We start from the raw sequence: 27,106 nt of genomic DNA on the forward strand, positions 1-27,106 counted from the left end.
GGCCTGGGGGAGGCCTCACTAACCTGATTAGACAAAGAGGTCCTGCAGGGAGGCAGCTGTGGTCAGGTGGTACCAGGTATTTCTGAAGCAGCAGTGGAACAGGTGAAAGAGCCAACCTGTAAACGTCCCAGCAGAGGGATTCAGAGACTTCACCCTGCAAGTCTGTCATGTCCCAGAGCTAGCCTGCTCCCAGCCTGTCAACTCTGCAGCCCCTTCTTGCTATTCTGGCTCTAGCTGTGCATACAGATCCTTCTGTAACAAGCCCATCTTCACACAGTGTCCTAGAGTTATTCCACCCATGCCCATGGTGCCCCTGCATAGGAATGAGGAAGCTCCTTTAGGTGCACTGTAGGGACTATCCTGGGCACTGTGCCCACCCACTGGCAGAACCAAAATGAAAAGCCGATCCCCATCCACAAGAAAACACCAACATGGGAGACTGCATTCTGTAAGGTGGATGTAAGGCCAGGCTGGTCCATAAGTGCTTGCCCTGAAGGGAAGGGAAGAAATGAAGATCCACCCAGAAGAAGAAAGCCTCAAGAATGCCCCATTTTCATGCTAAGGCTTGAGCCCTCCCACCCTGAAAACCCCCATCTGGAGCCAGACTGCAGAGTTCTCCATCTTATATGAGAGATAAAGTCCCCCCCGCCCCCAGCTATAGGGTACCCTTCAAAGTAAGTGGTGCACTGCCTGAGGAATGGGGCTCCAGAGGGAGGAAGTGACGCCTACCTGCACAGTCATCCTCAGAGAAGTATCTTGAGGAGCATTCAGAGATGTTATAGGTGACTTTGTCCAGGTGAGCAGCTGGTGAGAGGCATTTCCCACTTCTGGATTTTCTCCTCAGCGTCATAGGGGTTACCAAGCATGAGAAGCAAAGATAAGAGAGTGAAAAAGAAGAAGGGGGGAAAAGATAGGGAGAGGGGAAGGACAGGATTTGAATGAGACTTTCCTGGAGACTTCTGGGGTGAAAAGAAATGATACCCAGAGCCCTCTGTTCCTGTTCTTATTCCTTAAACAGATGAAGAGTTTTGTTTTTTTTTTGTTGTTGTTATTGTTTGTTTTTCTTTTGTTTTGTTTTGTTTTTAACTTTGGGTTCAGGATTCAAAAAAGCCAGAGGTACCCTGAGCCAAGGAGGGCCTCTTTCCAAATTAAACCACCATGATGAGGTATGAGAGGAGCTAAGAGTCAGCTAAATCTGTCTCGTCACTCACAGGCATTTCACCCAAGAGGCTCCCTGCGCTGTTGCTGGGCCATGCGGCTCGCTCTAAGAACCATGGGCCCTGGGGCTAGTTAAAAGAGAAACATGGCTGAGAGGGGTTGTCCATGCCCAGCTTCAGGCCTCAGTGTTCCAGGCCTTCTCTGAGACTCATGTTGACCCTCCCTAGTTCCTGTTCTCAGAGAGTGAAGGCATCAGCAACCCAGGTTATGGTAGAAGGGGGAGAGATAGTGCTAAGGACAGGAAATTCTCACCTTTGTGGGAAAAGAAAGCAAAAGAGTGATGTCTCCACTCAAAAATGGAGGCAGGAAAGAAATGCACACATGGCAGCGGCAGAAGCCCTTGGTTGCCATGGGCAGTTGTGATGGAGAAGGTGGCTTGGGCTCCCTCTGGCTCTTCTTACCTGAGGGAACTCTTCTTGAAGTTGGTGTGCTGGCCAGGCACCTGGGAACTACCTCCCTCTCTCCCTTGCATATTTGACCTCTTCTAGCTCCATCTTTTCTCCCAATTCCACCTTACGTAGATGTTCCATCTCTCTTCTCAGTAGATGACTGTGTAGGAAAAGGTGATCCCCTTCCCTTCCCAACTCTAAGACAAATTACAATCTTGGCTGTTCTTGCTGCTGTCATTGTCTTTTCCTGGCTCCTTCCTAAGAACAGGGGGAGGAGCAGAAGGGCTGGCCCCAAAGAGTCAAGAGAAGAAACTCGATGTCCCGTCTGCACGATGGGCAGATCCTTCCATTCCTCACCTCGAAACGCTGCTGTTAAGAAAGGGCTTTCCTCGGTTTTAGAAAGAACTGCAAGGTCCAGGTACTCACCAAGATGACAAAGCCTTTGGGAGTGCTGGTGATGTTTGCTGATTAGGTACAGGGCTTTGGGCACATGCTCCAAGGTGACAGCAATGAGGTGGAGCCCTGGGAGCCCTGAAATGCCCAGCACTTGCCAGGGTAGACATTTGGCTATGGGCAGAAGACAAATCACGTAGAAGGTGGTAGCACATGGAACAGATCTGGATCCTGGGGCCCCCTTGCCTTGAGAGCCCAGCCCTCACAGATGAAGGAGGAGACGGCAGACAGAGAGCCAACCTGGGGGACCTCTGTTCAGCCCTACCTGGTGGATGGCTCTTTGGATCTGGAAATGGTACCACAAGGTTATGCCAAACAGACTGATAACAGACATCCTGGTGCCATAGGTCTCTAAGCTTTGGCTACTGAGGATGCTGGCCCCTGAAAAGAGAAACAGGGAGAGGAGTTAGGGGGCACTCAAGGTCTTGGATGACACAGATATGGCTTAGGGCAGCCTTCAAGGCAAGGGGGTGCTGCCAGGGCATCTGCCCTCCTACCTGTGCCACCCCCATTAAGGGCATCCCAATTTGTCAATTCCTCCTGTCTCATAACGGCTATGCTGATTTTTCAGTCCCTCTTGTCCCAAGCCTGCTGGCTTTCTGCAGGCCTCCTACCTGAGGACTCCAGGGCATAATCCACCAGTTCAATGTGATCTTCACTGTAGAGTTTCAGGGCCTGCTGCATGATCTTATGCACTTCCTAAAAGATAGGCATTCATGACTCATGGGCCAGGCCACCTGTAGGGGAAGGGCAAGCACGCTAACTGGTGGGCCTTGGCTTCCCTCTCCCTCCTGGCAGTCTCCTCTCAGGGCAAACCCATGACCTAGCCAGGAGGATGGGCAGAGGGACCAGGTTCAACTCCTTTGTCACTCCTTCCTTTAGAAAGGTCAGCCTGAAGATGGCAGCAGCTTTGCTAGCATACTTGTCCTGCTCCTCTGCCAACTGAGTCAGGATTCCTTGCTCCAGGTCCTAAAGCTGGGCCTGTTCCTCCTCTAGCTGTACAAGCCTGGCCTGAGTGCCCTTGTCTGCAATAAGTAATTGGTGGATCAAGGCCGGGATCTCAGATTCCATCTAGAAGCCACCAGAGGAAAGAGCTCAGCAAACACCTGAGAAACTGCAAGGGTGAGGAAGGAAGAGGGTCTGGACAGGAGACCTGGGATGCCTAGAGACACTCTGAGAGCTCAGGGCCAGCACATGCCTGCCTGGTGCCGGAGAAGGGATGGTTGTGAACCAAATGACTGGCATTTCTCCACTGCTTTTGAGGTCTGCAGAAAGGATCTCATGATATTATCCCACTTGACAGATGAGGAAAATCTCATCCATGTCACAAAGTCCACCCAATAGGTTCAATCTTTAGGAAGTGCCCAGTGGAAACCTCAGATGGTTGCAGCTCCCTGGGCAGATGTCCGGGCAGCAGCAGCCCAGCTGAGATCAAGGGGCATGCATTGCTTAACCAGGGGACTGGAGGACTCACGTCACTGCACAGGGCCACCATCTTTTCTCGCCAAAGGTGTATTTCTTTGGCCACTGCAGCTTGTCTTTGGCTGACGGCCGCCAGCTCCTGCCTCAGGCCAGCCAGCTGGGCCTCCAGGGAACCCATCTCCTTTGGCCTTTTCTCCTGGGAGTCTTCTTGGGACAAACTAGCCAGTGACAAAAGGAAAAATCAAGGTCAACCTTGGCACAGGCACTGGAGGACAGACTCAAACAGAGGCCAGGAAATGGAACAGTGTCACCTGAAGAAAAGCACCACCCAGTGTAAAGGACAGAGCCAGAGAACAGGCTGCAAGACTTTACTGACATTTCCTCCCTGCGGCACCCTGGGTAGGTCATTTCCCTCTGAGGCCTCAGTAACCTCATCTGCTCTCTGAGGTCCTCACTAGCTCGGATCAATCCTATGGACGTGTTAACCCCAGTGTTCTGCCTCCAGTGACCCCCCTTCCACCTGAGGGAATCTCAGTCGTGCCCATCAATTGGGGAATGGCTGAATAGGTTGTGGTGTATGAATGTGATGGAATAGTATTGTGCTATAAGAAATGATGAGCAGGTGGACTTCAGAAAAACCTGGAAAGACTTGTATGGACTGATGCTGAGGGAAATGAGCAGAACCAAGAAAACATTGTATACAGTAACAGCCACACTGTGTGATGACTGACTTTGATATACTTGGCTCCTCTCAGCAATGCAAGGATCTAAGACAACTCCAAAAGACTCATGATGGAAAATACTATCCACATCCAGAAAAAGAACAATGGAGTCTGAATGCAGATGGAAGCATACTATTTGATCTCCTTTTACTTCGTTGTTTTGTTGTATTTCTTCATTCTCATGGTTCCTCCCATTAGTTCTAATTGCACTTGACATCATGACTAATGGGAATATATGCTGAATACGGACATATAACTAGAGCCTATATCAGAATGCACACCATTTTTCGAAGAGGGGAGAGGTAAGGGGGCAATTTAAAACTCAAAATCTTATGGAAATGAATCTTGAAAACTATCAATTAATTTATTATTATTATTAATTAGAAGAAGAAATGTGACCAAAATTAAATTGTGTGGCTTATGAAAAATAGAAAAGTAATTTCTTTAAAAATGGTGGAACACAGAGCCAAGATACAAGGCAAGCTGACACCAATCCTACCAGGAAGGAACAAAAAAGACAAAAGGACCTGCTGATTTTCTCACCATCAGATGTCTGTGGCTCTTTCTCCAGTAGATACAGAGTTAAAGGATATGAACAGGCATTTTTCCAAAGAAGAAATACAAGGGATCAACGACCAAATGAAAATAGAAAATATCCAAATCACAAATAAATAGAGAAATGCCCATGAAGGCAACTCTAAGGTTCTACCTTCTACCTTTCAGGGTGGCAAAGAGGACAAAGAGGTAAAATTAGCCATGTTGGAGGAGCAGTGACAAATCAGGAAGGTTCGTCTAGGGCAGCAATGGGGTGCCAGACTGCAGAGTTCTGGGCCTCGTCTCAGACAATCAACCAGACTTTGTTCCAGAGGGAGATGGAAAGGCATTCCTTCTCTTCAGAGTGTGGCATCAAGAATGAGACCCGGGCTGGAAAGCCCTTCCAGGTAGCCTCCAGTGTGGAGTTCTCCAGCCATTCACTGCTGATGTTTTTAATGGGGCTAAGAATGGGAGGGACATTGTCATCTCCTTCACTCCTTTCTCTCTTTCTAGTCCCGCCCCTTCCCCAGAAAAAGGAAGGACAAAGGGGCTTAACTTTGAACCAGCAGATTGGAGGGCTGCAGATTGGCCTTATGCCCGCCCCTCAGACATTCTTACCTTCTTCCTTCCTCACCCCAGCTCTGCAGCCTCACAGAGAGTCCACCCTCCCATCCTTGGGGGTAGCTCATCCCTTGGAGTTGGCTTTGGGCAGCCTGGAGAATTCCATGCATCTCTCATTTGGCCTAGAAGTGGGGCCTTAGCTTGCTCAGGATCATTTAATGAAGCCCCTTGTTGTCTAGGGGTGTCCCTTCCCATGTGGGTGGAGCAGCTGCTCCACCTCTTCCCTCTAAACCCAGCAGCCCTTCCATCCTGCCCACCCTGCCCCTGTTGTGGCTCCTACTGGAGCTGATTTGGAGGTTATACCAAGGGTGAGGATGTCCCCAGAACCTTGAAACTGGCTGTTGAGGGAGGGAGTGGGAAGGGCCCTCCAACAGTCAGGAGGGCCTTCTTTGCCTCAGAGATGCCCAGAGGGTCAAAGCCAACTAATATTTGTTATTATTATTATTTCAATGTTTTCACATTTGTTTTGAAAACTTTGAGTTCCAAAGTCTTTCCTTTTCTCCTTCCCCATCCCCACCCCCTCATTGAGAAGGCAAGCAATTCCATATAGATTATATATTGTAGTCATACAAAACATATCCATAATGCTATGTTGTGAAAGAAAACATAGACAAAAAGCCTCAAGAAAAATAAAGTGAAAAAAAAAGTTGCTTCTGTCTATTTTCAGACACCATCAGTTGTTTCTCTGGGAATGGATAGTATTTTTCATCTTAAGTCCTTCAGAGCTGTCATGAACCCTTGTATTGCTGAGAAGAGCCAAGTCATTCAGAGTTCATCATCTTACAATATTGCTATTATTTTGTACTTAGTACATTTCACTTTGTAACAACCCACCTAAGTCTTTCTAGCTTTTTTTGGAGAGCATCTTGCTCATTGTTTCTTATAGTATAAGAGTTTTCCAACATAATTACCTACCACAACTTATGTAGCCACTCCACAACTGATGTGCATCCCCTCCACTTCTAATTCTTTAATCCCCAGAAAGGATCTGCTATAAATATTTTTGTACATATAGGTCATTTTCCTTTTTCTTTTCTATCTCTTTGATCATACCGATCTAGGAGTGGTATTGCTATGTCAAATATGGTATATTCTAAGCATGGTTTCATAGCTCTTTTGTCATAGTTACAAATCACTCTATACAATAATTTAATCAATTCACAACTCTAACAACAGTATGTTAATGTCTCCTTTTTCCTTACCTTTTCTGTCCTATTATCTAATCTTATAGGTATGAGATAGGGCCTCAGAATTATTTTGACTTGCATTTCTCCAATCAACAGTGAGGTAATTTTTTAAAATATGGCTATAGATAGCTTTAATCATTTAATCTAAAAATTGATTATATCTTTTGATCATGTATCAATTTTGGAATGGCTCTTATTTTTTTTTATAAATTTGACACTTTTCTACATGTTAGAGAAATTAGATCTTTATCAGAGAAAGGTGCTTTAATTTTTCTTCACACTTACTGTTGCTGACTGTATTTCCCTCCATCCTATGCCCTTACCCTTATTTATTCTATTTTCTCTCTCCTTTCACCTTGTCCCCCCTCAAAAGTGTTTTGCTTCTGATTACTCCTTCTCCCAGTCTGCCTTCCCTTCTATCACACCCCTTCTCTTATCCCCTTCCCCTTCTATTTTCCTGTAAGGTAAGATAGATTACTACACCCCATTGCCTGTGTGTCTTCTTTCTCAGTTACATGTAAAAACAATTTTCCTTTTTAAAATTTTGAGTTCCAAATTTTTTCACTTCCTTAATCCCCACCTACTCTCATTGAGAAGGGAAGTAATTCAATATAATTTATACTGCTGTATTCATGTAAAACCCTTCCATAATATTCATGTGGTGAAAGGCTGACTATTTCTCTCCATACTATCCTGCCCCCCATTTACTCCATTCTCTCCTTTCACCCTGTCCCTCCTCAAAATTGTTTGCTTTTGACTAACCCCTATTCGTGAATCTATTGCAGTTGTCTTAGATTCTTACATTGCTGTGAAAAGCCGAAGTCTATCAAAGTCAGTCATCTCATAATGTGTGATGTGAGAGGATGCCCATAAATTGGGTAATAGTCGAACAAGTTGTGGTATATGAATGTAATGGGAAGAAGTATAAGAAATGACGACATCTACAAAAGTGTCATGATGGAAAATGTTATCCATATCCAGAGAAAGAACTATGGAGTTGGAACACAGATCAAAGCATACTATTTTGTTTTGTTTCTTCTTTCTTTGGTTCCTCCTATTGGTTCTAATTCTTCTTTACAACATGACTAATGTGAAAATATGTAATAGGATTGTATATGTAAAGCCTATATCAGATTTCATGCCATCTAGGGAAGAGAGGCAGGGAGGAAGGGGGAGAATATTTGAAACTCAAAAGCATATGGAAGTGAATGTGAAAACTAAAAATAAATCAATAATTTTTAAAAAGGAGGGAAAAAGAAAAACAAGAATCACCTACCTAGCAAAACTGAGTGTAATCAATGAGGAGAAAAATTCACATTCAATGAAATAGATGAATTTAATGCACTCTTGAGTAAAAAACCAGAGTTAAACAGAAAAAAAATGATTTTCAAATACAAGGCTGAAGAGAAGCATGAAAAGGTAAACAGGAATGAAAAATCTTAAGAGACTTATTAAAGTGGAACTGTTTACATTCCTACATGGAAGGATTATATTTGTAACTCATGAGACCTTGTTTATGATCAGGGTAGTTGGAGGGAATAGAGAGAGAGAGCACGGGTGAGTTGAATATGAAGGGAAGATATCTAAAATATAACATTAAGGGGTGAGAGCAGAATGTACTGGGAGAAGGAAAAATGGAGAGTTAGGATGGGGTAAATTATCTCCCATAAAAGAGGCAAGAAAAAGCTGTTTAAGTGGAGGGGAAGGGGGGGAGATGAGAGAGAAGGAGTGAACCTTCCTCTCATCGGATTTAGCTTAAGGAGAGAATACTGTACATACTCAATTGGGTATGGAAATCTATCTTATCCTATAGCAGGAAAGTAGCTGGGGCAGGGGAGAATAAGAAAGGGAGGGGAGATTGTAGAAGAGAGTGGTTAGAAGCAAAATACTTTTGAAGAGGGACAGGGTCAAAAGAGAGAACAGAATTAACATGGGGAAGGTCAGAATGGAGGGAAATAATGTTAGTCTTTCACAATGTGACTATTGTGAAAGTGTTTTACATGACTACACACGTACAACCTGTATTAAATTGTTTGCTTTCTCAATGAAGGTAGATGGGGAGGGAGGGAGAGAATTTAGAACTTAAAGTTTTAAAACAAATGTTAAAATTTGCTTTTACATGTAATTGAGAAGTAAGATACACAGGCAAAGGCGTATAGAAATCTGTCTTACTCTACAGGAAAAGAGAAGGGGAAGAGGATAAGAGTGATAGTAGGGAGGACAGATTAGGGGAAGGGGTAATCAGAAAAATCTTGTGGAATTGAACATTGAAAACTAAAAAGAAACAAAATGTTTTGCTTAAAAAAAGGATTAAGAGCAAAAGGACCCACGTGTAAAAATATATCTGAAGATATATTTACATATCAGGTACAGGCCTTGGGAATACCTGAATCAGGAGTGGCAGTGGCAGCAACTGCTTCCAGAGCTTTCAGCCCACAAATGGTAAGGGAGTCTTTTCTGGGTATAATGAGTTAACAAGAGTGTAACTAACTGTCAATCTTGGAAGTCAGCATCAGCAATCGATCAGGTCCAGGGCAGCTGATTAATCTTTGCCAACATGCGTTTTCTCCCATCAGCCTGTTTTTCCACCAGCCAAAGTTCCATGGTGGAAATCACGAGATGACTTAGAACTCTATTTCTACTCCTGGCCCTGGCCAGGACTTTGATTTGTCGCATCACTTCCCCACCCTGTGCTTGGATTTGCCCTGGAAATAACAATTCACCTATTTCCCTATTCTGCAGTGCAGTTATGAGAGCAGGATGAATAAGGGGTGGGGTAGAATACCCCACTAAAATGGAAGGTGGATATGAAAATAGAGCTTGCCTTTATAAACTTGGTTGTTTAGAGTAGACACATAGTCATTTTCTAGTTATTTTTTGGTTCTGTTCTTGTGTCACAAACTGTACCCCAAATCCTAGACAGTCAATCCTGCTTTTGGTCAAATAAAGGGGTATGGATGACTCTGCCTGGTTTATTCCCATCAGCATCTGCACAAATAGCTCCCAGGATGAGTTTTATTGAAGGATGATCAGTAGTCCTGTCTGTTAACAGGAAAGAAGGATGGCAGTCAGGTAGGGCTAGGGATACTGTAGGTCCCCAATCCTTCTTCCCTGGGTTCATATCTTTTTTTTTTATGCTTATGTGCTTTGTGACACCTGAGCCATTTTTTCCCCATGTTTTGGTCAGAATCTCTGTTAATTTGGGTGACTTAGTAACCCATGTAACTAAAGGGAAGTGTGTGTGTGTGGTGTGTGTGTGTGTAGAGATCAATGACATTAACCTCTTAAACAGAGTATTTCTGTCCTGGACACCAGATGGATATTTCCATTTCTTGGGTTCAGAGCCTGGCCCTTCTGTCATTCCCCGTAAGAGAGTGAAAAAATCAAAGCAAAGGTTCCTGAACATTGGTCCTGTTTCCACTCAGTAAAGCCAGGTAAGAACTAGATACATGGTTTGGTTACAAATCCAGCAGTAGAGATGAGGTCTGAGTTTCTCACAGTCTGTGTTGGGGTCTAAACTGCTGAGTTCTCCATCAAGTCCCCAGTGCTCAATATTTGTAATGGGGAGCACTCCTCTCTGTCTTTTTCTTATGAGTTGCCTTTTAATCTGAGGTGCCAGGGAGTAGAAGCGCTATCTTAACCTCTTCACTTGGAATTTGTTCTTCAGTGGATGTCATAATGAATTTAACCCTAGCCAGAGTAGAATGGCTTCCACCATATAAGAAAATAGGGGAGAAGGGGATAAAAGAGGGGGGAATGATAGAAGGGAGAGCAGATTGGGAGATAGGGTAATCAGAAGCAAACACTTTTGAGGAGGGACAGGGTCAAAGAAGAAAATAGAATAATTGGGCGGGGATTGAATAGGATCCAAAGAAATAGAGTTAGTTTTTTAAAAACATGGCTATTATGGAGGTGTTCGGCATGACTACATATGTACAACCTGTGTGGAGTTGCTTGCCTTCTCAATGAGGGTTGAGGGGAGGAAGGAAGGAAGAAAATTTGGAAACTACAGTTTTAAAAACAAATGTTAAAAATGTTTTTACATGAAGCTTTGAAATAAGATAAACAGGTAATGGGATATGTAAATCTATGCTGCCCTACAGGATAAAAATTTAAAAAAAAGAAAAAAAAAAGAAAAAGGAAAAGGATTTACAAAGTATACTCCCTGTAAAGCTTTCTAAGGTAGGTAATACAAACATTGTTGCCTAAATTCTATAGATGGGGACATTGAGCCCCTAGTGATCAGCCATTCTAACCCTATGTATACACCTGGCAATTCAGAGGTGACGATGAGAAGCAGGGACAGTATGGTGCAGGGGCCTGTTCTATGGCTTCCCAGTCCCTGGGTCCTTGAAGGCCAACTTCCTTGTAGAAATAAAAAGTGCAAATAACAATGTTTTAGATTTTCTAATGTTCAGCTTCTGTTGGCCTGCACTCTGTGGGATGAGATCACAGATGAAAACAAGAATGGTTACAGGATCTAATCTCATCACCTCACACTACTTTTGACTTCCTTTCTTATCCATCTCTTTCAATATTCTTTTAACATTCCCATCACTACTTCTGAGTAGGAAAACTAGATCAGGAAAATTCCATCTCCCTGAGGGGCTAGAGATTTGCCTTGTACCCCTTTCCAAAGAGATCTAGTTTTGTTTGTTTGTTTGTTTTGAACTTAGTGGATGAAGTACTGATTAAGTACTAGTGAATTCATCACTAATGGAAGAACTTTAGATACTGGTCCACTTGGCTAAAATCAAGTCATATCACCTAGCATGTATTAAGCACCGAGTGTGTGCCAGACACTGCTCTAAACACTGGGGATGCAAAGAACGGGGGAAAAAGCAGTCCCTGAGGTCAGGGAGCTTACAGTCTAATGGAGAAGACAACATGGACACCACTATATATAAAGAAGATATATTCAGGAAACAATTTTGGTAGTCTCAGAGGGAAGACACAAAAATTAAAGAAGGTTATGAAAAGCTTCTTGCACAAAGTAATGAAGAGATTATCTGAGGCCTGAAGGAAGCCAAGAAATTCAGGAGGCAGAGATGAGGAGGGAGAGCTTTCCAGGCATGGAGGACAGCCAGTGCAAATGCCCAGAGTCAGGAGATGGAGTGTAGTATGTGAGAATCAGTAATGAGCCAAGTGTCACTAGATCTTGGAATACATGGAAGGGAGGAAGATGTGAGAAAACTGTAGAGGTAAAAAGGGGCCAAATTAAAAAGGGCCTTAAATGTAAAGCAGAAGAATTTCAATTAGATCTTGGCGACAACAGAGAGCCATGGGGTTTATGGAATGTTGGAGGGGAAGATTTGGTCACTCCTGTGCTCCAGGAAGATCAGTTTTCAATGGAGGATGGACTGGAGTGGGGAGAGATGAGTCAGGGAGACCAACTAGCAAGCTCCTGCACTAGTTCAGCTGTGAAGTAATGAGAGTATGGACCAGGCTGGTGGCAGTGGCAGAAGAGAGAAGGAAAAGTATAAAGAGAGATGATATGAAGGCAGAAATTATAGACTTTGATAATAAAAGGGGAGGGGAGGGAGAGTGAGAGACAGTGAGGAGTCAAGGAGGACACCTCACTTGCAAGCTTGTAGGACCAGATGGTATCCCATTGATAAGGAAATTAGGAAAAGAAATGAGTGGAGTGGGCGGAGGGGAGAGTGAAGATAATGAGTCAATTTAGGATATTTTGAGTTTAAGATATCTATGGGACAACCAGTTTGACAATGCCATTAGGCAGTTGGTGATGAGAGAGTGGAAATCAGGAGAGGGGTTAGGGCTGCTTTAATAGATTTGAGAGTCATCTTTATAGAGATGATAATTTAATCTATGGGAGCTGATGAGATTGTCAAATGAAACGTTAAAGAGGAAAAAGAGAAGAGAGCCCACAGCCTGGCAGGACCCCCCAGAATTAGTGGGTGTGACATCGATGAAGATCCAGCTAAAAAGACCAGGGAGAGGCCAGACAGGATGAAGGAAAGCCAGGAGAGAGTAGAGTCATGAAAACTTATAGAAAGGAGAGAATCGAGGAGAAGGGGTGGCCAATAATGTTAAGGGCCACAGGGAAAAACTTGGAGTGGCAGGGCCTCACAAATCTCACTAATGCACTAATGGAAGTTAATCAGTACTTCATCCACTAAGTTCAAAACAAACAAACAAACAAAACTAGATCTCTTTGGAAAGGGGTACAAGGCAAATCTCTAGCCCCTCAGGGAGATGGAATTTTCTGATCTAGTTTTCCTACTCAGAAGTAGTGATGGGAATGTTAAAAGAATATTGAAAGAGATGGATAAGAAAGGAAGTCAAAAGTAGTGTGAGGTGATGAGATTAGATCCTGTAACCATTCTTGTTTTCATCTGTGATCTCATCCCACAGAGTGCAGGCCAACAGAAGCTGAACATTAGAAAATCTAAAACATTGTTATTTGCACTTTTTATTTCTACAAGGAAGTTGGCCTTCAAGGACCCAGGGACTGGGAAGCCATAGAACAGGCCCCTGCACCATACTGTCCCTGCTTCTCATCGTCACCTCTGAATTGCCAGGTGTATACATAGGGTTAGAATGGCTGATCACTAGGGGCTCAATGTCCCCATCTATAGAATTTAGGCAACAATGTTTGTATTACCTACCTTAGAAAGCTTTACAGGGAGTATACTTTGTAAATCCTTTTCCTTTTTCTTTTTTTTTTTTTTTAAATTTAAATTTTTATCCTGTAGGGCAGCATAGATTTACATATCCCATTACCTGTTTATCTTATTTCAAAGCTTCATGTAAAAACTATTTTTAACATTTGTTTTTAAAACTGTAGTTTCCAAATTTTCTTCCTTCCTTCCTCCCCTCAACCCTCATTGAGAAGGCAAGCAACTCCATACAGGTTGTACATATGTAGTCATGCCGAACACCTCCATAATAGCCATGTTTTTAAAAAACTAACTCTATTTCTTTGGATCCTATTCAATCCCCGCCCAATTATTCTATTTTCTTCTTTGACCCTGTCCCTCCTCAAAAGTGTTTGCTTCTGATTACCCTATCTCCCAATCTGTTCTCCCTTCTATCATTCCCCCTCTTTTATCCCCTTCTCCCCTATTTTCTTATATGGTAAGATATATTGTCATACCCAAATGAGAGTAAGACTCACTCATTCTCTCTCATCACTCCCCTCTCCCCCCAAACTGTGAAAGCTTTTTCTTGTCTCTCTTATGTGAGATAAAATACCCCATTTTACCTCACCCTTTCTCCTTCTACCACTACAATCCTTTCTCACACCTTAATTTTATTTTTTAGATAACATCCCTTCATATTCAACTCACCCTGGTGCCCTCTGTCTATGTATATTCCTTCCAGCTACTCTAAAACTGAGAAAGGTCATATGAGTTACAAATTTCATCTTTCCATGTAGAAATGTAAACAGTTCAACCTTGATAAATCCCTTATGATGTCTCTTTCCTGTTAACCTTTTCATGCTTCTCTGGAGTCTTTATTTGAAATTCAAATTTTCTGTTCAGCTCTGGTCTTTTCATCAAGAATGCTTCCAAGTCCTCTATTTCATTGAATATCCATTTTTGCCAGAGGGATTATACTCAATTTGGCTGGGTAGGTGATTCTTGTTTGTAATCCTATCTCCTTCAAACTCTGGAATGTCATATTCCAGACCCTCCAGGCTCTTAGTGTAGAAGCTACTAAATCTTGTGTTATCTGATTGTGTTTCAACAATACTTGAACTGTTTCTTTCTGGCTGCTTGCAATATTTTCTCCTTGCCCTGGGAATTCTGGAATTTGGCTACAATATTCCTAGGAGTTTTCCTTTGGCGATCTCTTTTAGGAAGTGATTGGTGGATTCTTTCAATTTCTATTTTACCCTCTGGTTCTAGAATATCTGGGCAGTTTTCATTGATAATTTCTTGAAAGATGTTGTCTAGGTTCTTTTTTTGATCAGGGGTTTCAGGTAGTCCAATAATTTTAAAATTATCTCTCCTGGACCTGATTTCCAGTTCAGTTGTTTTTTCAGTGAGATATTTCACATTGTCTTCTATTTTTTCATTCTTTTGGTTTTGTTTTATAATTTCTTGATTTCTTACAAAGTCATTAGCTTTCATTTTCACCATTCTATTTTTTTTTAGCCTCAAAAGTGGAGGGGGATGTTTAATAGGGGCCTAAACCCCTCAACCTTGGAGGAGCTTCTTCCCAATCCCTTTTTGACTTTTCATCCTGGTGGCAGGCACTTCTGCATCCCTTAAGGGCCATTCCTGGGCTCAGGCTTGTGGCATCCTCAGCTCTCAGCAAGCAGAAGAGACAAGTATGAAAATGCTCCTCTCGAGCACAGAGCCATCTGCAGCGGGGCCGTGCCACCTCACTCCTGCTTCTTGGAGTTATTGATCACCACGTAGTCATAGAGGAGCAGAAGCAGGAAGAGGAACATGCCCAGCATGTTGGTGAAGATGGCCATCTGCACTTCCATGATCATTTTGTTTCTTGGCATTCCCACAGTGCTTGCAGAAAGGGAACAGCTTTGCAGTGCCGGACTGCAACTACAAGAAGTCTGCATGCATCAAGGAAATGTGGCTGGCCTGGAGTGGCAAGCAGAGCAAATGGCCACTCTAGTCCCTCACTCTGCCACCTCTGTGCCATTCTAATTTTTAAGAAATTATTTTCTTCAGTGAGCTTTTCATCTTCCTTTTCCATTTGGCCAGTTCTGCTTTTTAATACATTCTTCTCCTCATTGGCTTTTTGGTCCTCTTTTCAGTTAGGCTATTTTTCCAGGTGTTATTTTCTTTAATATTTTTAGGTCTCCTTTAACAAGCTGTTGACTTGTTTTTCATGATTTTCTTGCATCACTCTCATTTCTCTTCACACTTTTTCCTTTACCTCTTTTACTTGCTTCTCAAAATCTTTTTTGAGCTCTTCCATGGCCTGGGAGTGATTCATATTTTTTCTTGGAGGCTTTGGATGTAGGACCTTTGACTATGTTGTCTTCTTCTGGTTCTATATATTGTTCTTCTTTTGTCACCAAAGTTAGGTTCTATAGTCTGACTTTTTTGTTCTGTGTGCGCATGTTCCCACCCAATTACTTGTGTTTTAAACTCTTTGTGAAGGTAAGTGTCTGCTTGCAGTGTGGAGATTGTACTGGCCCAAGCTTGAGGGGTTTTGTGTAGCTGTTTTAAGAGATACTTCTAGGGACCTGTAAATTTTCAGGTCTTCCAAGGTGGTATGATCAAAGGAGAGGTGTTTACTCCTTTTATGGCCTGTGCTCTGGTCTGTGAGTGACCACAAGCACTCTTTTCTGCCTTGGAAATTTGAGGAGGAATCTCTCTTCACCACTGCCACAAGCTCCACCATGCCAGCTGTCCTCCTTGCCCCAGGACTGCCACTCGGGACTGTGACCCAAATCCAATCACGGGCAAAGCAAGAGAGTCCTGCCTCAGCACCAGCAAAGAGTTCCCTGCAGTCCCCCACTGACCAGCCACTCCATCTCCCCATCATCTGTGGTCCAAGAGCTCCAGAAGCAGCTGCTGCCTTGAGGCTGTGCCAGTACTAGGGCTGGACTGCTTTCCTCTCTCACCCAGGTTTGAGAGACCTTTCCTAATGACCTTCCAAGTTGTCTTTGGTTTTTGTGGGTTGAGAAATTTGGAAACCGCTCCAGCTGCTAATGATTCAGTCCTCTGAGGCCTACTCCAGGTTCACTGAGGCTCTATCTTTGTCTGTGCAGCCCATGCTAAACTGTGCTCCTCTCCCAGCCTGGCACAACAGACCTTTCCCATCAACCATCTAGATTGTCTTCTGCTGGAACTTTGTTTCAATCTGTCTTTTTGCATGTTCTGCCACTCTCAAATATTTTTAGAGGTATTTGGGGGGGTTTGGGAGAGAGTTCAAGTAAGTCACTGTTTTTACTCCCCCATCTTGGCTTGCCACCCCCCCCCACACACACACACACTTGCAGGGCTTTCTTTATGACCTGGGAGCATAAGGAGTTTTCATTTTGGAGTTTCTTTCAAGAAATGATCAGTAGAGTCTTTCAAGTTGTACTTTGCCCTCTGATTCTAAGACTTCTGGGCATTTTACTTTTCTTTATAATATCTTAAACTATTATGTGAAGCCCTCTTTGTTGTTCCTGGTTTTTAGATTGTCCAATGACTCTTAAGTTATTTCTCCTCAATCCATTTCTAGGTCATTGTTTTTTACACGAGATATTACACACTTTTTTCTTTTTTTTCATTCTTTGAATTAATTTCATTTTTTCTTCTTGTCTCATAGAGTTGTTAGCTTCTGTTTGCTCAATTCTAATTTCTAAGTAGTTTTCATCAGTATTTTTTTACCTCTATTAAATCTTTCTTTCACTGTTCTTTTTCACTTCTTCTGCTTTCACTCTTAATTGTTTTTTAAAATTATTTTTGGATCCACATAAATCATCAGCATTTCTATATATTACCAACAAAGACCAATAGCAAGACATACAAAGAGAAATTCCATTTAAAATTACTTTAGACATCATAAAATATTTAGCAGTGTACCTAACAAAACAAACCCAGGAACAATATGAAAATAATTACAAAACACTTTTCACACAAATAAAGTGAGATCTCAATAATTAGGGAAAAAAATCAGTTGCTCACTGGTAGGCCGAGCTAATATAATAAAAATGACAATTCCACCTAAGCTAATTTAGTTATTCAGTGCCATACCAATCAAAATACTATATATATATATAATATTTTATAGAGCTAGAGAAAGTAAAATTCAGTTGGAATAACAAAAGTTCTAGAATATCAAGGAAAGTAGTGAAAAGAAATGCAGGGGAAGGAAGCCTAGCCATACCAGATCTTAAATAGCATTATAAAGCAGCAATCATCAAAACTGCTTGGTACTGGCTAAGATATAAAGGTGGTGGATCAGTGGAATAGGTTAGGTACGCAGGACACAGTAGGCAATGATTTTAGTAATCTACTACTTGATAAACACAATGATCCCAGCTTCTGGGATAACAACTCACTATTTGACAAAAACTGCTAGAAAAACTGGAAAAGAATATGGCAGAAACTAGTCTTAGACCAAAATGTACCATAAGAAAGTCAAAATGGATTCACAATTTAGGTATAAAGACTGATACTACAAGCAAACTGGGAGAGCAAGGAATAGTTTACCTGTCAGATTTATGGAGAACAGAAGAATTCATGACCAAACAGGAGATAGAGAACATTATGAACTGCAAAATGGTTAAATTTCATTACATTCAACTGAAAAGTTTTTTGCACAGACAAAGCCAATGCAACCAAGATTAGGAGGGAAGCAGGAAACTGGGAAAGAATTTTTAAAAGCAGTGTCTTTGATAAGGACCTAATTTTTAAAATATAGAGAGAACTAAGTCAAATTTACAAGAATACAAGTCATTCCCCAAGTGATAAGTGGTGAAACCTGACATGAACAGGCAGTTCTCAGATGAATAAATTAAAGCCATCTATAGTTACATGAAAAAGTGCTCTAAATCATTGTTGATTAGAGAAATGCAAATCAAAACAACTCTGAGGTAGCATATCACATCTATCAGATTAGTCAACATGATAAAACAGGAAAATGATAAATGTTGGAGAAGATGTGATGCTTTGTTGATGGAGTTGTGAAATGATCCAACCATTTTGGAGAGCAATTTGGAACTATGCCCAAAAGGCTATCAAAATGTGCATACTCTTTGACCCAGCAATAGCACTTCTAGTGCTGTATCCCAAAGAGATTGTACAAATGGGAAAAGGACCCACATGTACAAAAATATTTCTAGCAGTTTTTTTTTTATGGTGGCAAATAATTGGAAATTAAGGGGATGCACATCAATTGGATAATGACTGAATAAGTTGTGGTATATGAATATAATAGAATACTATTTTGCTATAAGAAATGATGAGCAAGTGGACTTCAGAAAAACCTGGATAGACTTCTATGGGCTGATGCTGAGTGAAATGAGCAGAACCAGGAGAACATTGTACACAGTAACAGCCACATTGTGCTATTGACTAACTTTGAGAGACTTAGCCATTCTCAGCAATGCAAGGGTCTAAGACATCTCCAAAAGTCTCATGCTGGAAAATGCTATCCACATCCAAAGAAAGAACTATGGAGTTTGAATGCAGATTGTAGCATATTATTTGCCAATTTTTTCCTTCTTTTTGGTTTTGTTTTCTCTTTCTTGTGGTTCCCTCTATCAGTTCTAATTGTTCCTTACATGACTAATGTGAAAATATGTTTAATAGGAATGCATATGTACAGCCTATATCAGATTATATGCTGTCTTGAGGAGAGAGGGGGATAAAAATTAAAAACTGAAAAGCTTATAGTAGTGGTTGTAGATAAATCAAAATAAATTAATAAAAAATCATTTTTGGGCGCACTTTTATCTTGTTCTTTAGTTCTTCTAGGAATTCTTGTTCATCTTATGGCCAATATTCCCTTTTTCTTTGAGGCTTTGCTTAAAGATGTTTTCAAGTCGTCGTCTTCTTTCTGTCTTGAGCTTCCCTGTTAGCACAGTAGCTCTTTACTGTCAGGTTCATTTTTTGTTCACTGATTCTTCCAGCCTGTTTCTTGACTATGAACTTTATGTTGATGTTGGGCTGTGCTCACCTCTAGGCTTTCTCAGTTCAGACTGCAAGTTTTCAGTGCTTCCAAAGTAGTATGATCTGTTCACTGCTCTCCTTGTCTGAGCTGTGCAAGTTCCTGACCCAGCTTTGGGTCTACTGGCTTGTGGGTGGTTGAGATTCTGTGGAATGTTACTGGACTCAGTCCCTGTTAGGCCACTTTGAGAATCTGTGGGTTCAGAGGTACTGAGCTTATTGACTCTTCTTGTGTCTGGGTCTCCTACCTCAAGTATCCCACTGCAAGCTCACATGCAGGACTAAAGGATAGCACTGAGCACCATGCTGTGCTCTGGGACTCAGTCCCCACAGCTCTGTTTGTAAAACATTCCTGTGTCAGTGCTCAGCTACGGCAACATTGCTCACTGGCTCACTCATGACTGGTCCTCTCTGCCCTACGTCTGTGGACCAGAGATGCCAGCTGGCCCCATTCCTGTTCCCAGCACTAGTATAGGGTCCCCTGGGACCTGCTCCTTCCCAGAGGTTCAGTCCCAGCCCTTTTACCATCCTTGGGCACTGAAAAGCTTTCCACTGACCTGACTGCCATTATGCTGGGCTCCTGGCCAGCCCCCAACCCAGTGTCCATAGCCCTCTCTTACTTCTTATGCTCTCTTGGGCTGGAAACATGACTCACAGTGACTTTGTCTTAGGTTTTCTGGTCAGAATGCAGTCTGGTACATTTTCTAGATTGTTAGAGAGGAGTTGAGCTGGGCTCTTTGCTATCTTGGCTCTGCCCCGTGTATATAAAAAGCAAGGTATGGTTGGGGGAGAATTCTGCATGCTTGGCCTCCTTTGCACCTCTTTGAGAGGTCACTGACCCAGCCTTTTGCCCTGAGCTCTCTTAGCTTATTTGCCATTTCAACCTTCATAATCCTGGCCACCCCAGGTCAGGCCCTCATCACTCTCTCCTAGGTCACTGCAGCAGACTCCTGAGTGGACTCCCTGCCTCCAGTCTATTCTTCACTCTGTTTCCAAAGGAACTTTCATGAAGCACAGGGAAGACCAGGTGACTTCCTCCTCAGCCAACTCCAGGGGCTCTCCTTTGACTCCAGAGTAAAATTGCCCTACTCTGTCTTTCCTGCCTTAGCCTCACTGGGACTCAGTCCTCCTTCCACACTCAGTGACCCTGCCAAAATCGCTGCCCCCATGCTGTGAATTGAGTCAGCCTTCCCTTTCCACTTCCAGTTCTAAGCCCCTTCCAGTTCTAAGCCCCTGCACCCAAGCTGGTACCCTTCCTTCCAATCCACACATATTTATTAAGCACTTACTATGTGCCAGGTCTTAGCCTAGGGCATATGAGTACAAAGAATAAAACAATTCCTGTTGGCAGGGAACTTACTTTCTAATGGGGAAGACCAAAAATGCATGCAAAAGTGTTCACAGCATCAATGTAAAATGAAGAAATACGTACCCACAAGTTTAAGACCAGGTGGTTTGGAATGTTCCTGTGTTCTCCATCAGGGCAGAAGTTCCAGTGGGTACAAAGGTTTCTTTCTTCATCCTGGTGTTGCCAGAACTCAGCCCTGTGCCTGGCACAGAGTAGGTGCTTAATAGATGTTGGAGTCTCTAATATCCCATGTTCCTTTCTCCTCCTAAGAGACTTTTCATCTTTGTGTGTTTTTTTTTGTTTTCAAGGCCGAACAGCTTGTCCTGTCCAGGGTTCATGCCCTAAGAAGGTGACTGAAGACGCTGGCTTCCAATACTCTAGCCTTTGACTGAAGGAGGCCACCAAGCTGGATGACCTGGAGCTATGGCAAAGAGCTAGTGGGAGTGGAGTTGGGAAAGGCCTGAACCACAAAGATATTTTGACTTTCCTGTAGGGCCCTGTGAGCCAATGGGGAGCCAACCTGGAGGACTTCTGAAGGGACACCACTGCCCACATCAAGGTGAGGAGAAAGCAGAATTTGCCCATTTATTCTCCTGAGAGGACCAGGTCACCAGAACCAGTGTCTCTTAGTTTGATCTCACAGGGCCCATGGTGGGGGCAGGCAAGTCTTGAGGTGAAGCAGTACTCTGGGATTGCCAGAACCTGCCAAGTTTTCTGGGTTTTGTCGAATGCCTGTATCCTTCTCTGTGTTCCCCAGGAAGCTCTGCCCACCCTCAAGGAAAAACATCAGCTAGTCTTTATCATATGCTAAAGAACATTCCTTGGGCATGCCAGGTAATACAAAAACTCAGATGCTTCTGGAAGCAGAGACAGTGGGGGTGGGTATCTTGGAAGGTTGCTTTTGGCTGAATCAGCATCCTTGAAAGGTTGATGCTGCTCTCAGGGGTCCTGGCACTTGCCTACAGGGTTCTGGCTGATTCCATACATGTCTGGGAGCATTTCAGATTGACATATTCTGCTCTCGCTGAGAGATGGCCACTTGCTAACAGAGCTGCCTAATGATCCTGGACCCCCTTGTGTGAAGGATGAGTATGGAGTTTACTGACCTCAAGCAACCTAGGCCCCCTCTTGCAGCTCCTCTCTGGAAGTGCTCCCATGTGCCTAGCACATACATGCAGGAAGACTAGGGAGGGATAAGACTGTCAATGAGAAGAATTTAAGAACTGAGTTGGAAACTCTCTTCAAGGGACTGAGAAATGACCTCACCAACTGAGCTTGGGTCTTTCTCAGATGCCTCTTCTTGGAGGGATGGTAGGAAAGAAGCCCAGTCTCTGAAAGGTCTAGTATGGATGAAAGGTCAAGATTTCTGGAGCCCAGCAGTTTGCAGATACTCAGATCCTCCCCAGCAGACAGAGGGCCCAGCCTGAGGAGATCATGAATCCCCAGAGTACAGCGTTGGTGTTTTCATCAGTCTCATTGTGTCCACACTTTCCTTACAGGAGCAGGAAAGCAGGGTGCTCTAGCAGATGTCTGAGTTGCAGAGGTAAGGCCCAAAACTGACTTGCAAAGGGAAGAAGAGGGAAGGAGGGCTAGAAAGCTAGATCAGTGAAACCACAACTCAGATTCTCTAGGTGGGTCAGTGGAGCCAGAAACTTGGGTTAGCGTGCAAATATGATCAATCTGAGTTGGAGTGGACCTCAGAGAACAGATGAGGGTACCGAGGCCTCGGAGGGAAATGACCTGCCCAGGGTCTCGCACAGAGTAAATGTGAGTGAAGACTTGCACCCAGGTCTCTGGCTCTGTTCTTTCCATTGGGTACTGGTTTTCTTTAAACAAGCCTATTCCATTTCCTGTCCTCTGTTTGACTCCTTCCTCCAGCGACTGTTCCAAAGTTGACCTTAACCTTTCATTTTTGTCACTGTCTAGTGTGTCCCATGAAGCCCTCTGTGAAAAGAGACCAAAAGGGCTAAATGAAGATTCTCAGGCTGAGGGGTGGCCCTGGGGCAAGTCACCTATGATAAAGCTGGGGAGTCCAATCAGACCTTCCACTTTCACATATGGAGGGGTGGTCTAACAGCAATTGCCCAGTGACCCAGGCAGGCTGATGTTCTCAAAGGCCAGATCACAGGCAATGGGGACGTCACTGCTTTACAAATGGCTGCAGGGACTCCAGAGAGCTGAACGATAACACTGTGGCTTAATTCAGCCACTGTTCTTTGAAGGAAGTGTGAGACAGAAGGACTCCAGGGTCAGGTGTCCACCAAGGGATCTGAGGCCTTCCTTACTGCATTCTCCTCTTCCCACAGGGCGACAACACAGTCTCATATCAGAGGGTAGAACTTCACATCTTGAGCAACTACGGTCACCCTGAGTATACCTGCATTTACTCATCTGGGTCCATGGGAAGTATGCCAATTAGCCCCTCCCCCGAGTCTCTATATTCCTTCCCTCTTCATCCACCTCCCCTCTACCAGCAAGCAGCTCCCCGACCTTCTCCTCCCTTCCCTATGGTTAATCTCTTTTGGACACTATGGCCTCTGGAAAAGAGACAGAAGGTGGGAGCCAACCTCCATGGATCAATCTTGCCCCACTGGACCCTCACTGATATGGAGGAGAGACCACCAGCTGAGCAACTTGTGTTTCATTCCCTATCCACCTTTCTTTTTTGGATTTTTGGTGAGGCAGTCAGGGTTAAGTGACTGGCCCAGGGTTACACAGCTAGCAAGTGTCAAATGTCTGAGACCAGATTTGAACTCAGGTCTTCCTGATGCCAAGGCTGGAGCTCTATCTACTGTAGCATCTAGCTGCCCCCTCCACTCCCCATCCTCTTGAGGGTCAGGCAGTCAACCTCCCTGCCAGGCTCTGCTCACCCCCAAGAGTTGTGTATATGACTATGTATTATATGTTGGGTGGGTGTGTAGGGAATAGTGAAGGCCTTGCTATGCTCAGCAGAAGTCCCACAGAACCACAGCTCTAGAAAAAGGAATTTGGTGTATTAAGGGCATGACAAATTGGACAGCTGCAAAGGGTGCCTAGTAGCCAGTCTGTCATTAGCCTGTTCCACAAGGTGGTAATGCCCCTCTCCATGGTACCTTTCATGGTTCTTTTCACCATTGGGCATGATGGGTGCAATCTTGACCTTGACAATGAAGAAATCAGGAAGAATGGACCTTGTCCCATTCAATCCCAGTTCACACTCCCCACAGACACCTTCTCACACTCTTGTGGCACTTAGGACAGCTCACTGGGCAGCTCAGGCCAAGTGCAGGACAAAAAACCTCAGTGGTGTTGGCTGACAAGCCCTCTGGGCTCCTGAATGACAGCAGTGATGACTGGAAACTTACCTGTTTGCTGGAGTCTGGCATCATCTCCAAGAGGTTGTCCACAGCCACCTGAAGACTCAGAATCAGAGCAATGGTCAGCATCTATCCCTGAGGCCTGCTCATGGATCTTCAGCCATTAGGACTCAAAGCACTCCCACAGTGCTTGGGGGGAAGCAGCTGCTGCTGCCAGAACATGGGGGCCTTGGAGGTTGGCTGCCAGAGCAAAGGCTTTCTTCAAAAGGAATCTTGGCTGGATGGAGAAAGTCCAGAACCAAAAAACATCACTTAGTTCAGTTCTCTGCAGGACATGGAATCAAACAAGCCAACATAGTCTTTGCTAGATAGTTTAAAGAGAGAACTGTTTTTATTACTGTTGTTGTTGTTGTTTCAGTGTTAAAAAGGAAACAGTCTTGCACAAACATTTCTATGTGCTGGGCTGAGTGCACCTCCTAGCACTCTCCCCCCAGCTCCCTGCTCCCTCCTGGTCCCCCCAAGCTCACAGGAGGCCTCTGAAGATGGGTCTTGTTGGTCACTAATTCCCACAAGTGAGCCACACCCCACCCACATGCCCCATCCAACACTTAGTGGGATGTCTAGGAACTCACGTGACCATCTCTCCAACACTGGACCAGAGTGGCGATGTTCAGTACGGTTGAAGCAATGCCATGTTCAGAATCTTGTCATGCCATGTTGATGTTGCTTTTTTCAGACCTCAGTGAACAGGTGCACAGGAGCCAGCCCTGTGGACTCATGATCAACTGATTCTGAATTCTGACAGTTTCTCAAGCGTCATCAACAGAGCTCTCCCAGAACAGCTATTTGGGTCATATAATGACCTTGCACCTCCAAGCCCAGTGCTGACACCAAGGGAAGACAATGTGAATGAAGAATGTTTAAAGGGTGAGGGTGAAAGGGGAGTGCATGGCGGATGGAGGTAAACAACCAAAATGCTAGCAAGGGAGAGAAGGACTAGAAAGAGGCCAGGGCTGAAGAAGGACCTAGTGATGGATTGGGTGACATCTTCATGTAGGCAGACTTCACTTTCCCATCTAACCTGGGAAGGCCCAGAGCAAGAGCAGGCCCTGCTCAGAGGTGGGACAATAATAGCTGCTGGGTAGAAAGTGGAGACAAGGGAAGCAAAGAAACTTCCAGATCAGTTTTTGTCTGCGTGGTTTTCAGCCAGGCCATATTGCATTTATTTCATGAAAAGCTTTAGTCTACCATGAATGCTATAAAAATTAAGGGTGGCCCTAACAACTAATATCAGAGTAAACCTTGGGATCACAGAGACTTTCCAAAGGACAAGAGCGAATTTCTGCCCTAGTACATTTACTATGGCAAATTGATTTACATTAGAAATGATTTTTCTTCCTATAATTAAAGCCAGCATCATTACCTCCTGGCTTCAGGGGATACTCTAAAGGAACCAAAAAGACAATAACAAACCAGAGTCCTAAAATGAACACAGACTCCACTCCAGTTCCTGCCGAGGCCCTTACCTATCTACCACACATGCAAAAACCAGGACCCTTGTTTCATAGTCACATGTTGGAGAAGACAAAATCACCTCTCAAGCCCCCATTTTCAGCCCAGAGAACTGCCCTGGCAAGGCTAACTGCCTCTTCCTGCTATTTGGCCCAAGCATTTTGGGTCTCAGAGAGGGCAGAGACTGCATGCCTACTATTGTACTGTGGCTTGCCAGCGTGGAAGCCAGAAGGCTGATTTTCAGTGGCCTGCAACTACTACAGACTTCCTGGTGTAGGTCATGTACAGCCACCAGATAGCTTCCCTGAAAAAATAATAAATTAAAAATTAAATTGCTGAGATTATTTTTTTTCTCTCTAGCCAGTTCTATGGCATCTGGCCTTCTGTTATTGGAACCCTGAAGGCTGCTAGGTACCATCTACTGGAATATTCCGAGCGCACAAAGTTCTGCCAAGCCAGGCAACCAAGCCAGAGCCTTAGAGGATGATGGCACCTGAGGTAAATGCAGGGTTGCCTCATTCTTTCTAGATATTGTCCACAGTGAGCCCTACAACCCAGAAAGTCTGCCAGAAGGCCCAAGACCTTAGAACAGAGGCTCTGTTTGGCTCTACCTGAGCTTCCAATGGCAAAAGGATCATGGCCTCCCAGAGTTCTCCCTCCCTCCCTGTCTGAACGAGATTGACTTTAGGCCCTGAACATGGGCACTCCATAATCAGGGAGGACCATTTCTGGGCAGCCTAGCCTGGCCTGGTCCAGGAGGAGTAACAGCATCTGGCTTTAGAAGGTTTGGACAGCTTCAGCTTAGGAAGTCATTTCACTGGCTGTAAGGAGACACCTAAACACCCATACTCATCATTTTGAAAATGTGTTCTTTGAAGAATTAGTGATGGCTTCCCAGCACCATTCTGCTGCAATAAAATGTCCTGTTGGGTGTTGAGCCCCTGGTTCTGCCTCAAAGAGGTGGCATTCTGGGGTGCCAGGTTAAAAGGTTCAGTGTCATTTTCCACCCCCCCCCCCCCCCGAAGGTGTGGAATAAATAGCAAGGGAAGCTCTCATGGGCCTAGCACAGAAAGACTTTTTGGCCTTCTTCTCCCTTTCCCTACAAGCTTATGAGCCAAATAGTGAAGGTATCATTTGTTCCATTTTACAGAAGAGGAAACTGAGGCTGCAAGAGGGGAGATGGCTTCCTTACAAGGCATCGCCTCCTAGTCCCAATGTGAGCAGCTGAATCTTCTTCTTCTGTACCCACTCCACTGTCTTGATTGCCTCATGATCAAAGTGACAAGAAGAACAACTGGCCTGTCACCCAGGGGATGGAGAACAGAAGAGAGAAGAGTCAGTGGGAATGGACAGAGATGTACTGCCTGCCCCCTAAAGAGACAAAAAGCACTAATGAGAGAAATTCCAATCCAAACAACCTGGAAGCTTCACCTCATGCTTCAGGGCTCTCTCTCCCTGTGTGAGTTAGCACACTCAGCTCAGACCATGATGCTTGGATTAAACTTATCTGGCCAGGGAGGGCACCTCAACTGGCATTGACATAATTCCAGGCCATGCTCCCCCAGCTAGCATAGAGTCCTACTGTGGTGGGCAAACTGCCCAGGCCCCAAATAAGAGAGATGGAAGAAAAGATCCCCATCAGAGGGGCGATGGGAAGAGGGGAGCACAGACACACTGTGGGTGGAGCCAGGACCTGGTCCCTCCATTCTAAAAAGCAATTGGAGAATGCTGTTTATACACACACACACACACACACACACACACACACACACACACACACACACACATATTGATGCTGGGATAGTACT

General features: G+C 44.1%; 2 protein-coding genes and 1 long non-coding RNA gene across 4 annotated transcripts; 1 reads left to right on the plus strand and 2 right to left on the minus strand.

Moving 5' to 3' along the window:
* Positions 1–30: 30 nt before the first annotated feature.
* Positions 31–26,303, minus strand: LOC110204044 (SUN domain-containing protein 2-like). 2 transcript variants are annotated; one of them, XM_020980406.2, is made up of 6 exons: positions 23,835–26,303; positions 3,535–3,700; positions 2,675–2,759; positions 2,326–2,441; positions 730–2,174; positions 31–116 (listed from the first exon to the last, which is right to left on the minus strand). In XM_020980406.2, the coding sequence occupies exons 2-5, from the start codon at positions 3,658–3,660 to the stop codon at positions 2,076–2,078; spliced, it is 426 nt and encodes a 141-aa protein (XP_020836065.1). In that variant the 5' UTR covers positions 3,661–3,700; positions 23,835–26,303; the 3' UTR covers positions 31–116; positions 730–2,075. The 2 variants fall into 2 exon arrangements, 1 of the variants encoding a protein (XP_020836065.1); XR_002323176.2 differs by lacking the exon at positions 2,675–2,759.
* On the minus strand, positions 13,808–15,062 carry LOC110204045 (dolichyl-diphosphooligosaccharide--protein glycosyltransferase subunit 4-like). Its single transcript, XM_078147168.1, has one exon. It carries the CDS (start codon positions 15,023–15,025, stop codon positions 14,897–14,899), a length of 129 nt encoding a protein of 42 aa, XP_078003294.1. The 5' UTR covers positions 15,026–15,062; the 3' UTR covers positions 13,808–14,896.
* Positions 20,817–23,836, plus strand: LOC110204046 (uncharacterized). Its single transcript, XR_002323177.2, has 3 exons — positions 20,817–21,049; positions 21,990–22,033; positions 22,797–23,836. It is a non-coding gene; the product is annotated as an uncharacterized LOC110204046 (long non-coding RNA).
* Positions 26,304–27,106: the final 803 nt, after the last annotated feature.

The sequence above is a fragment of the Phascolarctos cinereus genome, unplaced genomic scaffold, assembly GCF_003287225.1.
Source record: "Phascolarctos cinereus isolate Bilbo 61053 unplaced genomic scaffold, phaCin_HiC Scaffold_72;HRSCAF=604, whole genome shotgun sequence".
Taxonomy (NCBI): Eukaryota; Metazoa; Chordata; class Mammalia; order Diprotodontia; family Phascolarctidae; genus Phascolarctos; species Phascolarctos cinereus.

Bases quoted from the DNA above. Each gene is read 5' to 3' on its own strand.
- LOC110204044 (XM_020980406.2), bottom strand. From the start codon at position 3,660: ATGGGTTCCCTGGAGGCCCAGCTGGCTGGCCTGAGGCAGGAGCTGGCG. The intron at 2,760-3,534 runs GTGAGTCCTCCA...CCTATCTTTTAG, and splicing joins TGGTGGCCCTGTGCAGTGAC to GAAGTGCATAAGATCATGCA. The intron at 2,442-2,674 runs GTAGGAGGCCTG...TTCTCTTTTCAG, and splicing joins TTATGCCCTGGAGTCCTCAG to GGGCCAGCATCCTCAGTAGC.
- LOC110204045 (XM_078147168.1), bottom strand. From the start codon at position 15,025: ATGCCAAGAAACAAAATGATCATGGAAGTGCAGATGGCCATCTTCACC.